At 44.8% G+C, this 11,643-nt stretch overlaps 1 protein-coding gene across 4 annotated transcripts in view; it reads right to left on the reverse strand.

The window, feature by feature from the left end:
* Positions 1–11,140, reverse strand: part of PRPF3 (pre-mRNA processing factor 3) — a 34,909-nt gene extending 23,769 nt beyond the window's left edge. For 2 of the 4 annotated variants that reach the window (XR_004434083.1, XM_033198259.1), the window contains exons 1-4: positions 10,997–11,140; positions 7,198–7,390; positions 6,416–6,546; positions 3,842–3,988 (exon numbers count right to left, since the gene is read on the reverse strand). Coding sequence is in view for 3 of the 4 variants with exons in the window: in XM_033198259.1 (XP_033054150.1) it covers positions 3,842–3,988; positions 6,416–6,546; positions 7,198–7,342 (423 nt within the window). In the remaining variant the exon portion in view is untranslated. Of the gene's footprint in view, positions 1–3,841; positions 3,989–4,666; positions 4,763–6,415; positions 6,547–7,197; positions 7,391–10,374; positions 10,812–10,996 lie in introns of those variants that run through there. The other 2 variants (XM_033198261.1, XM_033198260.1) reach the window with 2 other exon arrangements.
* Positions 11,141–11,643: the final 503 nt, after the last annotated feature.

An 11,643-nucleotide genomic window follows, 5' to 3' on the forward strand; every position in this document is an offset into this window, starting at 1 on the left:
TGTATTTTTAGTAGAGACAGGGTTTCACCCTGTTAGCCAGGATGGTCTCAATCCCCTTATCTGCCTGCCTTGGCCTCCCAAAGTATTGGGATGAAAGGCGTGAGCCATTGCTCCCAGCCTATACTTAATTATTTTTTAAAAATCATGGTATTAGTACTTGAACTACTAGTTTGAGAAACAAGAGATGATGGTGCAAAGACCTGCTCCCTAGTCTCTATAAACCCCCTCTGTCCTAAAGAAGTTCAGAATGATAAGCTTTGAGGGTATGGTCAAACAACTCCTCTTGCATTTTGCAAAAAGAGCTTCCAGATATTTTTAAAAATTTGTCTTTAACATTTTTTCTTGAATAGGTGATATTCAAAATTCAAAAATTACAGAAGGGTCAGGCATGGTGGCTCACGCCTATAATCCCAGTACTTTGAGAGGCTGAGGTGGGTGAATCACTTGAGGTCAGGAGCTGAAGAACAGCCTGGCTAATATGGTGAAACACCATCTCTAGTAAAAATACAAAAATTAGCCAGGTGTGGTGGTGGGTGCCTGTAATGCCAGCTACTCAGGAGGCTGAGGCAGGAGAATTGCTTGAACACAGAAGGTGGAGGTTATAGTTAGCCAAGACCATGCCACTGCACTCCCGCCTGGGCAAGAGAGGGAGACTCCATCTCTAAATAAATAAATAAGAAAATAAAAAAATAAAAAATTACAGTGCTGGGCGCAGTGGCTCACGCCTGTAATCCCAGCACTTTGGGAGGTCGAGGTAGGTGGATCACGAGGTTAGTTGTTTGAGACCAGCCTGCCCAACATGGTGAAACTAAATTTAGTCTCTACTAAAAATACAAAAATTAGCTGGGCATGGTGATGCACACCTGTAATCCCAGCTACTTAGGAGGCTGAGATAGGAGAACTGCTTGAATCCAAGAGGCGGAGGCTGCAGTGAGCTGAGATTGCACCACTGCACTCCAGCCTGGGCAACAGTGCAAGAGCGAGACTCCGTCTCAAAAAATAAAATGAAACAAGATAATAAAATGAAAAATTACAGGCCGGGCCGGTGACTCTCACGTCTGTAATACCAGCACTTTGGGAGGCCAAGGCAGGCGGATCACGAGCTCAGGAGTACAAGACTAGCCTGACCAACATGGTGAAACCCCGCCTCTACTAAAAATACAAAAAAATTAGCCAGGCGTGGTGGTGGGCTGAGGCAGAAGAATAGCTTGAACCCAGAAGGCAGAGGTTGCAGTGAGCCGAGATCACGCCATTGCACTCCAGCCTGGGTGACAGAGCAAGACTCCGTCTCAAAAAAAAAAAGAAAAATTGCAAAAGGATATATTGTGAATACATCCATCCCTATTCTCCATAAAAAACATCATCGGGCCAGGCATAGTGGCTCATGCCTGTAATCCCAGCACTTTGGGAGGCCGAGGCGGGGGGATCACAAGGTCAGGAGATCGAGACCATCCTAACATGGTGAAACCCCGTCTCTACTAAAAATACAAAAAATTAGTTGGGCGTGGTAGTACATGCCTGTAGTCCCAGCTACTCAGGAGACTGAGGCAGGAGAATGGCGTGAACCCAGGAGGCGGAGGTTGCAGTGAGTTGAGATCGTGCCACTACACTCCAGCCTAAGTGACAGAGCGAGACTCCATCTCAAAAAGAAAAAAAAAAAAGAAAGAAAAGAAAATAATCAGCTGGGTGTGGTAGCTCACACCTGTAAGTCCAGCACTTTGGGAGGCAGAGGCAAGAGGATCGTTTCAGCCCAGGAGTTCAAGACCAGCCTGGGCAACGAGGCAAAACTCCACTTTTACAAAAAATACAAAAATCAGCCAGGCTTGGTGGCCTGTAGTCCCAGCTACTCACTCAAGCCCGGGAGGCAGAGGTTGCAGTAAGCCAAGATCTTGCCACTGAACTCCAGGCTGGAGGACAGAGTGAGACCTTGCCTGAAAAACAAAAACAGGCTAGACATGGTGGCTCACGCCTGTAATCCCAGCACTTTGGGAGGCAGATCACTTGAGGTCAGGAGTTCCAGACCAGTCTGGTTAACATGGTGAAACCCCATCTCTACTAAAAATACAAAATTAGCCATGTATGGTGGCACAAGCCCATAGTCCCAGCTACTTGAGGGGCTGAGATAGGAGAATCACTTGAACCTGGGAGGCGGAGGCTGCAGTGAACCGAGATTGCACCACCGTGCTCCAGCCTGAGTGACAGAGAGAGACATCTCCAAAAAAAAAACCACCTATTTCTTTCCTTCTGTAAATATCACATATATGCAAATCCACCCATCCATATTTCTGTATATGTTCTATTACCCCCCTCAAATATTAAATGGTAAACATTTATTGTTCATGTGGTATCAAAATTATTTAACACTATCAATTGAAAAAACACAAATATTTCCTGTTAAAAAAAATACAAAGTCAACTTAAAATTATTTATTAGTGGATTATATCTTCTTTGCATTATGTTTGGAAATTCTCCTCTGTCATCGAGATGAGTTCTAATCATTTCATTTAATTTTCTCAATGACTCAGTGACGTAGGTAATTAGGCAAATAACGTACATAACACACCTTGCTTGCCACAGTAAATGGCAATTTCAATACCCTTACCTGGAATACTCCTGGTCAAATCAAAGAATGCTAAAACATAAAGCAAGAAATAAAATTTTCCCAAATGCTGGCCTGGCGCGGTGGCTCACACCTGTAATCCCAGCCGTTTGGGTGGCTGAGGTGGCAGATCACTTGAGGCCAGGAGTTCCAGACCAGCCTGGCCAACATGGCAAAACACCGTTTCTACTAAAAATACAGAAATTAGCCAGGCGTAGTGGTGTGCGCACGGAGTCCCAGCTAGTCCGGAGGCTGAGGCAGGAGAATCACTTAAACCTGGGAGGTGGAGGTTGCCGTGAGCTGAGATCACACCACTACGTTTCAGCATGGGCAACAGAGTGAAACTCCATCTCAAAAAAAAAAAAAAAAGCTGGCCGGGCGCGGTGGCTCAAGCCTGTAATCCCAGCACTTTGGGAGGCCGAGACGGGCGGATCACGAGGTCAGGAGATCGAGACCATCCTGGCTAACACGGTGAAACCCCGTCTCTACTAAAAACTACAAAAAAAAACTAGCCGGACGACGTGGCGGCGCCTGTAGTCCCAGCTACCCGGGAGGCTGAGGCAGGAGAATGGCGTGAACCTGGGAGGCGGAGCTTGCAGTGAGCTGAGATCCGGCCACAGCACTCCAGCCTGGGTGACAGAGCGAGACTCCGTCTCAAAAAAAAAAAAAAAAAAAAAGCTTCCTCAAATGCTAAACACTAATTTAAATCAAGATCACAATAAGGTGAGGCACGCTGGCTCCCGCCTGTAATCCCAGCACTCTGGGAGGCCGAGGTGGGCAGATGACCTGAGGTCAGAAGTTCGAAACCAGCCTACCCAACATGGTGAAACCCTGTCTCTACTAAAAGAAATACAAAAAATAAGCCGGGCACGGTGGCTCACTCCTGTAATCCTAGCACTTTGAGAGGCCGAGGCGAGCGCATCACCTGAAATCAGGAGTTCAAGACCAGCCTGGCCAAGATGTTGAAACCCCGTTTCTACTAAAAATACAAAAATTAGCCGGGCTTGGTGGCGGGTACCTGTAATCCCAGCTACTTGGGAAGCTGAGACAGGACAATCACTTGAACCCGGGAGGCAGAGGTTGCAGTGAACTGAGATCGCACCACTGCACTCCAGCCTGGGTGATAAGAGCAAAACTCCATCTCAAAAAAAAAAAAAAAAAAATCACAATAAATACAGACCCATGCACCTTTTGCTTCTTCAACTCACAAAACCACTTTGCTTCCAGTCCCTAATTACTAACCTGGAGCTTAGTCAGCATGCCAGGGCTCTCTGATGGAGGCCCAGGGATCACCTCTGGCTCTTCTTCCACCTCCTCAAAACGGGGTATTCGTCGCTTCTTTACTCCTGATGATTCTTTAGAGATCTCAGAGTCATCACCAAACACCTCCTAAGGGAACCCAAGATGAAAGAAAAGCTGTATCCTTCCCCGTGGGGAGAAGAGAAGAATTATCCTAGCCCCTACCAGCAGTTTCTGGCTATTCCCAGGGGAATATGACATAACCTTGCAAATAGCCACCTGCCAGAAGCAGGGTCTACTAGCCTCTCCACCAAGTGGACCATCTCACCCAACTTCAACATTCTCCTAATCCAGTCAAACAAATTTCATTCCCATGTTCTTATAAATGTTCCCATCTTAAGGTCTTTGCAAATGCTACTGCCCACATTTATGATTTCTCTCAACTTTTCCACAACCCCTGTTCCAAATCCTGCCTAAAACTCACCTCCTCCAAGAAGTTTTCCTCATTACAACCTTATCCCACTCTGATTAAACTTTTTGTTTCACATTCTCTTATCATGTAAGAGCTTGGTTCATATTAGGTTAAATTACACTGTTGATATTCTGTTTGCCAAGTGTTAAGTATTTCAATGTTAGTATAATTTTCCCAACTAAGTCTAAGCTCTTCCAGGACACCGGCTTTCTCTTTCTTCTTCAGTAATCCCCATTAACACTTTGTTTTCATCAAACAATGGAAACTCAAATATGATGACTAATTTGCAAGGTGAATTTAACAGGACCGAGAGTGGCCAACTGGAAGGGACAATGGGAAAAAGCAAATGTACACACCGGTGGTAGGCTTTGGGTGACATCCCCTCTTCACTAGGAGGGCTCGTGTTTTGCAAGGACATATCCTCGGCCAGGGGCGAGCGCTTCCTGGAACTCCTACAGTTCAAGAAAAAGGACTCTCCCATAATATATTGTGTGGGGTGGGGACTTGAATGGACCAAAAATGGGACCCGTATCCCAAAGCTATCTAGACACCTCCTTCAAGAAGCCATTTTTATTAATCCCACCCAATGTAGTCACTTCATTCACAGCATGCCCTCAGCAATCATACAGAAGTATGCCCTACTGGTCAGATGCAGTGGCTCATGCCTGTAATTGCAGCACTTTGGGAGGCCGAGGCGGGCGGATCATGAGGTCAGGAGTTCGAGATCAACCTGATCAACATGGTGAAACCCCATCTCTACTAAAAATACAAAAATTAACCGGGCATGGTGGCATGTGCCTGTAATCCCAGCTACTGAGGAGGCTGAGGCAGGAGAATCACTTGAACCTGGAAGGTGGAGGTTGCAGTGAGCCGAGATTATGCTACTGCACTCCAGCCTGGGCAACAGAGTGAGACTCAGCCTCAAAAAAAAAAAAAAAGTATGCCCTGTCGTGACATAATCTTCACTGTACAGATCTGTGTATACTGTGGCTCAATCATTCCCCCTTAAATATAACAAAATTCAACATAAGTCTGAAATTCTATAGCCAACCCTAAAATTTACATGAAACTGCTACTTAGATTTTATAATACGTAAATATATATTTTGTGATACCCCTGCCTCTTCTAAATTGCAACTCCTCGGCTCAAGAGATCCTCTTGCCTCAGCTTCCCAAGTAGCTGGGATTACAGGCACATGCCATAGTGCCTGGCAAATTACAAACTGTTTTAAGGCAAGCACTCTCTCTCCTCTGATCACCCTACAATGCTCTAAACACAAAGGGCACAAATCTCTCTGGTTTTTTTTAGTTCCATAGCCTGGCCAGGGGACCAAGAAGACATTATATTCACTCTTTTCCCTCAGGAAAAGCAATGGGATAGCCAAGGTATCAAAAGAACTTTGGAAGGTTTGATAGGAGTCGCAGAATTTTTTTTTTTTTTCTAAAGAGAGATACTGGGAAATGAGTAGAAAGATAGACTACTTGATACTGCTAATATTGAAAAAGGCCAGGATCAGTCAGCAACTACAGAATAAAAAGTGTAGTAGTTAAGGGGCTACCGACAACTCCTCCAAGTGTTTCACTTATGGCACCAGAGGACCAGCAATATGCCATAGAGCAAATGGTAAGCTCTCAAGAATATAATAAATAATAGTTACTTTTTTGGTATCCTATCTACAAGTGCATTGCAGAGAAACCTCTACAAAGAGGCAACAATGAGGTCTACAGCTCAGGTACCAGTGGAGTCACATTCTAAAACAACATATTAGGCCTCAAATAAATCAAACATAAAATCTTAGAGCAATCAGTTTATAGGTAACAGTAAGAAGGAAAAAAAGGAAATATAGAGAAACATGAGAACCAAAACTCCTGTTATCTAAAAAAAGACAAAGCTACCAATTATTTATTTGGATATTTAAACCCATGAACTTAGGTAGTTCAGATGGTGATGACACAAATTCACCTCTCCTACTTTAATGTCTAAGTACCTCTCTTGAACATTTGCTGCTCTAAACAGAGGATATCAAGGTGTGAACTGGTAAGCTCAGCAACTCTGTTACCATTCAAAACAGTTCTGAGCTCATTAGACAGTAAATTGTAACCTACCTTTAGCTCTCGTTTTCTGCTCCTGTCACTGCTAGACTTGGAATGCCTAGAGCTTCGGCCTTCCTCCACAGCCTCAAAGAGTTTGTCCACAAATCGGAGAGTAGAATCATCAAGAAAAGGTTTCAGATGATCTGACAGGAAGAAAGGCGGTGGTAGGATTGGAAAGGTAAGACTACATAGTCTATATGTAGGCCTATAACAGGTACCAACACTGGAATTTTATTCCCAGGAGTGAAACAAATTTTAAGTTTTTTTCTACGATTCCCATCTCTTACATTGAATGACCTTGCCCTATGAGGTGAAAATAGTTATAATTTTTTGGAGTGGGAAGTTGTACAGTCAGAGCAACCTGTTTACATGGAACATCAAGTTTAAGATGAATAACCACCCTAACCTTTCCCAAATAGCAAGTTGTAGGAGACTACCATTAACAAAATCTACCTCTTTCAAGCTTTTTTATGTATTTCATAAAGACTTTTATATGTTGAGATGTCAATCTGAATCTGAATATGCCTATCTGACTTAAGCATACTTCCTAAGTAAATCTAACTTAGGTGACTCAGTATGGTAGCCAAAGATTTAAAATCTATCACAAATAACATAAAAAATAAGCAATAAGAGAAAAAGCAAATTATTATTTAGCCTATTTTCATTATAATACAGATGAAAATAAAATATGGCCTGCCCTTTTTTTAGATATTCCCAACAGAGAGAATTTTGGGGAAGTTCAGTGTTTGGGGTCACCCTGTATGTTAAGACAAAAGATGCAGAAAGGTACATACCGGCTGCCTTCTTCTTGTCCATGCCCTTCCCCACACAATTCAATGCTGCTGTGACCACTGTAGGCTCTGAGAAACCCAGGACCCTCTTCACTGTCTTCTCTATCCATGGTTTCAGCTCATCCAGCTCCCTCTTAGACAGTGCCATTTTGCAGGAAAAAGAGAACAATAGCTCAAACTGGACTCAATACTACACCTAAAAAAAAAAAAAAAAAGAGAGAGACAAGTTAGAGAATAAGAAAAGACTAAAGTGGGTTGGGTGCAGTGGCTCATGCCTGTAATTCCAGCACTTTGAGAGGCCAAGGTGGGTGGACTGCTTGAGGTCAGGAGTCAGGGACCAGTATGGCCAACAGAGTGAAATCCTGTCTCTACTAAAAATACAAAAAAATTAGCTGGGCGTGGTAGCATGCGCCTGTAATCCCAGCTACTCCGGAGTCTTAGGCAGGGGAATAACCAGGGAGGTGGAGCTTGCAATGAGCCAAGATCACACCACTGCACTCCAGCCTGGGTGACAGAGTGAGACTCCAGCTCAAAAAAAAAAAAAAGACTAAAGTGATCCAGGGAAATGGTTAGTACATCAGGAATGCATTCCCCATCCCTATTCTCAATCCCTAGACAAGTTCTTCCAACTCATTTGAAGGCAAGTATTTTCCCCAAGAACCTTATCTCAAAGCAGAAAGAGATCCCATTTGATTTTTAACTCTAACTCTTAAGTTGATCAATGAAATCTGTGGAATAAATAAAATAAACTGTGAATAAGCTACGTCTGAGATATTAATTCTAGCTTCTTTCTTGATCCTGTCATATCAACAAGGACTTGCAAACCTAGTAACACTAAAACAAAACTAAAAAAGCCCATCCAGAGGCCAGCTTCTCCATTCTTCCTACTTCCAGGCAGGCATTCCCTGACCCAACCCTGACTTATGTAGGATTCCCTTCTTTTAAGATATGCAAGTAAAACAGGGTTTATCCAGGTCAGTCATCCTGGATATTAAATTAAATCTCATGATCCTTAAGAATGTTCTGTCACATTTCTCTGTGGTCATATTCATCCCAGTGGGAATTCTGCATACAGATAATTATCATGTTCAATCTACAGGGTCTCCATCAGCTGACTTGATGATCCTTCAGCTCAGAAAAGAATACGCTCATTTTTCTTTTGAGACAGAGTCTCACTCTGTCGCCAAGGCTGGAGTACAGTGGTGTAATCTTGGTTCACTGCAACCTCCATCTCTTGGGTTCAAGCGATTCTCCTGCCCCAGCCTCCCGAGTAGCTGGGACTACAGGCATGTACCACCACGCCTGGCCAATTTTGTAGTTTTAGTAAAGACGCGGTTTCACCGTATCGGCCAGATAACTCCTTACCTAAAGTGATCTGCCCACCTTGACCTCCCAAAGTGCTGGGATTACAGGCATGACCCACTGCACTCATCTCTACTAAAAATACAAAAATCAGACAGGCGAGGTGGTGGGCACCTGTAATACCAGCTACTCATAAGGCAGAGGCAGAAAAATCACTTCAACCTAGGAGGCGGAGGTTGCCATGAGCCAAAATCACGCCACTGCATTCCAGCCTGGGCGACAGAGTTAAACTGTATCGCCAAAAAAAAAAAAAAAGAAAAGAAAGCCAGGTGCAGTGGCTCAGCCTGTAATCCCAGCACTTTGGGAGGCTGAGGCGGGTGGATTACCTGATGTCAGCAGTTCGAGACCAGCCTGGCCAACATGGTGAAACCCCATCTCTATTAAAAATACAAATATTAGCAGGGCGTGGTGACCTGCACCTGTAATCCCAGCTACTCCGGAGGCTGAGACAGGAGAATCCCTTGAACCTGGAAGGCGGAGGTTGCAGTGAGCCGAGATTGCGCCACTGCACTCCAGCCTGGACGACAGAGCAAGACTTCATCTCGAGGGAAAAAAAAGTGCCTAAATGGGAGTCAATAAATTGCACTGACCTCAATTTCCAAGTTCAGCTATTCCCAGCAGTGCCACTTATCAGAGATCTGGGAATCAGTTTTTGAAGATTTTTTTTTTTTTTTTGAGGCGGAGTCTCGCTCTGTCGTCCGGACTGGAGTGCAGTGGCCAGATCTCAGCTCACTGCAAGCTCCGCCTTCCGGGTTTACGCCATTCTCCTGCCTCAGCCTCCCGAGTAGCTGGGACTACAGGCGCCCGCCACCTCGCCCGGCTAGTTTTTTTTTTTATATATTTTTAGTAGAGACGGGGTTTCACTGTGTTAGCCAGGATGGTCTCGATCTCCTGACCTCGTGATCCACCCGTCTCGGCCTCCCAAAGTGCTGGGATTACAGGCTTGAGCCACCGCGCCCGGCCTCAAGATGTTTTAAGACATCTTTTCTCCAAAAAATCCAGTCTGATTAACTTCTACATTCTTGGTAGGTTTAGCTTCTATACTAGAGTCTACAAGGCTTGCTGCTGGCCAGGCACGGTGGCTCACGCCTGTAATCCCAGCACTTCGGGAGGCCGAGGCGGGTGGATCACAAGGTCAGGAGATCGAGACCATTCTGGCTAACAAGGTGAAACCCTGTCTCTACTAAAAATACAAAAAATTAGCCGGGGGTGGTGGTGGGCGCCTGTAGTTCCAGCTACTCGGGAGGCTGAGGCAGGAGAATGGAGTGAACCTGGGAGGTGGAGCTTGCAGTGAGCCGAGATCACGCCACTGTACTCCAGCCTGGGCGACAGAGCCAAACTCCGTCTCAAAAAAAAAAAAAAAAGACTTGCTGCCAAATAGTAGACTCACTTTTGGTATATCCAAAGGAAGCTAGCAGACTGAAGTGATGAAACTAAGACTGAAAGATTTTCTGCCTCAGTGACAAGTTACGTGAGTAATTCAATGGTGACTCTATTACCCCATAATGAGTAAACATACAGCCTACCAATTTCTACATATTACATACGTATTGCACAAAAGCAGCATATCCAGACGACACAGAAAGTGAAAACAAGAGTTCACACATAACAGTTGGGCCACTGAGTTCCACCATTTACAAGCCCTTAGGCAAGTTAATTAATTCTTTGGAGCCACAGTTTACTCATCTTACAAAATGAGGACTGCCATATTTACATCTTAATTCATTCAATAAATATTTATTAACTACCAAGTGTCAAGCAATGTACTAAGTGCAGTGGATACATAAAACAGTGAGCAAAACTAACAAGAGTCCTCACCTTAACGGGTCTCATATTCCACTAGAATTGGATGATAGGCTAGAAAGTACAAGCAATTTGAAAGCCCAAAGCAATAAATGAGGTGCCACTGTTACCTCCATAAGATGATGTGCAAACTAAACAGCCATGGACAGAAAAGTTTCAAACGGTAATTAGCTTTGTCACTAATCAAATGCTCAACAATAACTGCGAGGTGCAGGGGTAATGGGGGTGCGGAAGGAGAGCGAGGTACAATGATCTCTCAATGAGCAGGCAGCAGAATCCAAATCCAGTCTTCTGAAGGAATTCCTTACTCCGTGCTCTTGTTTGCCAGAACCTGAGTTTCCCTCTGCAGCCCCAAATCTTCTATTTTTACTCTCCGTCACTCCAACCAGTCTCTTACTCTACCTTGTTCTACCCAAACTCCTCACCTCAGAGCTGGTCTCCCTACCCAGTCTCCTTCCCGCCCCCGCCCTTTTCCTCTCAACAATCTCATTCCAATCTCTTCTTCCACCAAACCAGGTACTCCTTTCACACTCCTTCCCGCTGAACCCTCCCGCTTCGATCCTCCCCTTGGACTGAGCCCCCGGCCACAGTCGCGCGGACTGGAGTTACCCTCTCTGGGCCCGGGGCCACTACTCACCTCACAAACTTCAGCCCCTGAGACGGAGCCCGAACGTTACACCGGAACCGGAAACCTTCTGACCGCCCTACGGCCTGCCGTCGCTACCGCCACGGCCGCCGCCACGCCGCTGTCTCCCAACACGTGACCAAGGAGGGCTGGGCCGGCAATTCGCGCAGCCGTATTTGCCACTTTCTTGGAGGCTGAACGCATGCGTCGTAGAACCGAAAAGTTTCTTTGAGCAAGTTTCTTGCTTTCTATTTCCCGAGCTAAACCTATTAACTAGATTTCTGCTAAGTTAATGTTTTTAACTTACTGAAGCGGAAATTGGGCTACTTGCAGTTTTCTTCATATGGAGAATAAGTGCGCAAAGGTAAACTTCGGATAGAATGAAGAGCGAGGCTTCTGCGTTTGTGTTCAGTCTTTCTGGTAGAAAGTAAACCCTTTCACAGTCGTAATCACTAGAATTAGCTACACCCCTCCTTAACCTTTCTCCCTAATTTAATAGTGGTGTCAGGCCGGGCGCCGTGGCTCACGCCTGTAATCTCAGCACTTTGGGCTCAATAAATGACAAGTGAGACCTACCAGTATTGCTTTTTCCATTCTATCAATAGGTCTATATATTTCCTTTTCTCCAAAATGAGGCTCTAACCTACTGACCCTTTATT

The sequence above is a fragment of the Trachypithecus francoisi genome, unplaced genomic scaffold (assembly GCF_009764315.1).
Source record: "Trachypithecus francoisi isolate TF-2019V2 unplaced genomic scaffold, Tfra_2.0 Lachesis_group5, whole genome shotgun sequence".
Lineage (NCBI taxonomy): Eukaryota > Metazoa > Chordata > Mammalia > Primates > Cercopithecidae > Trachypithecus > Trachypithecus francoisi.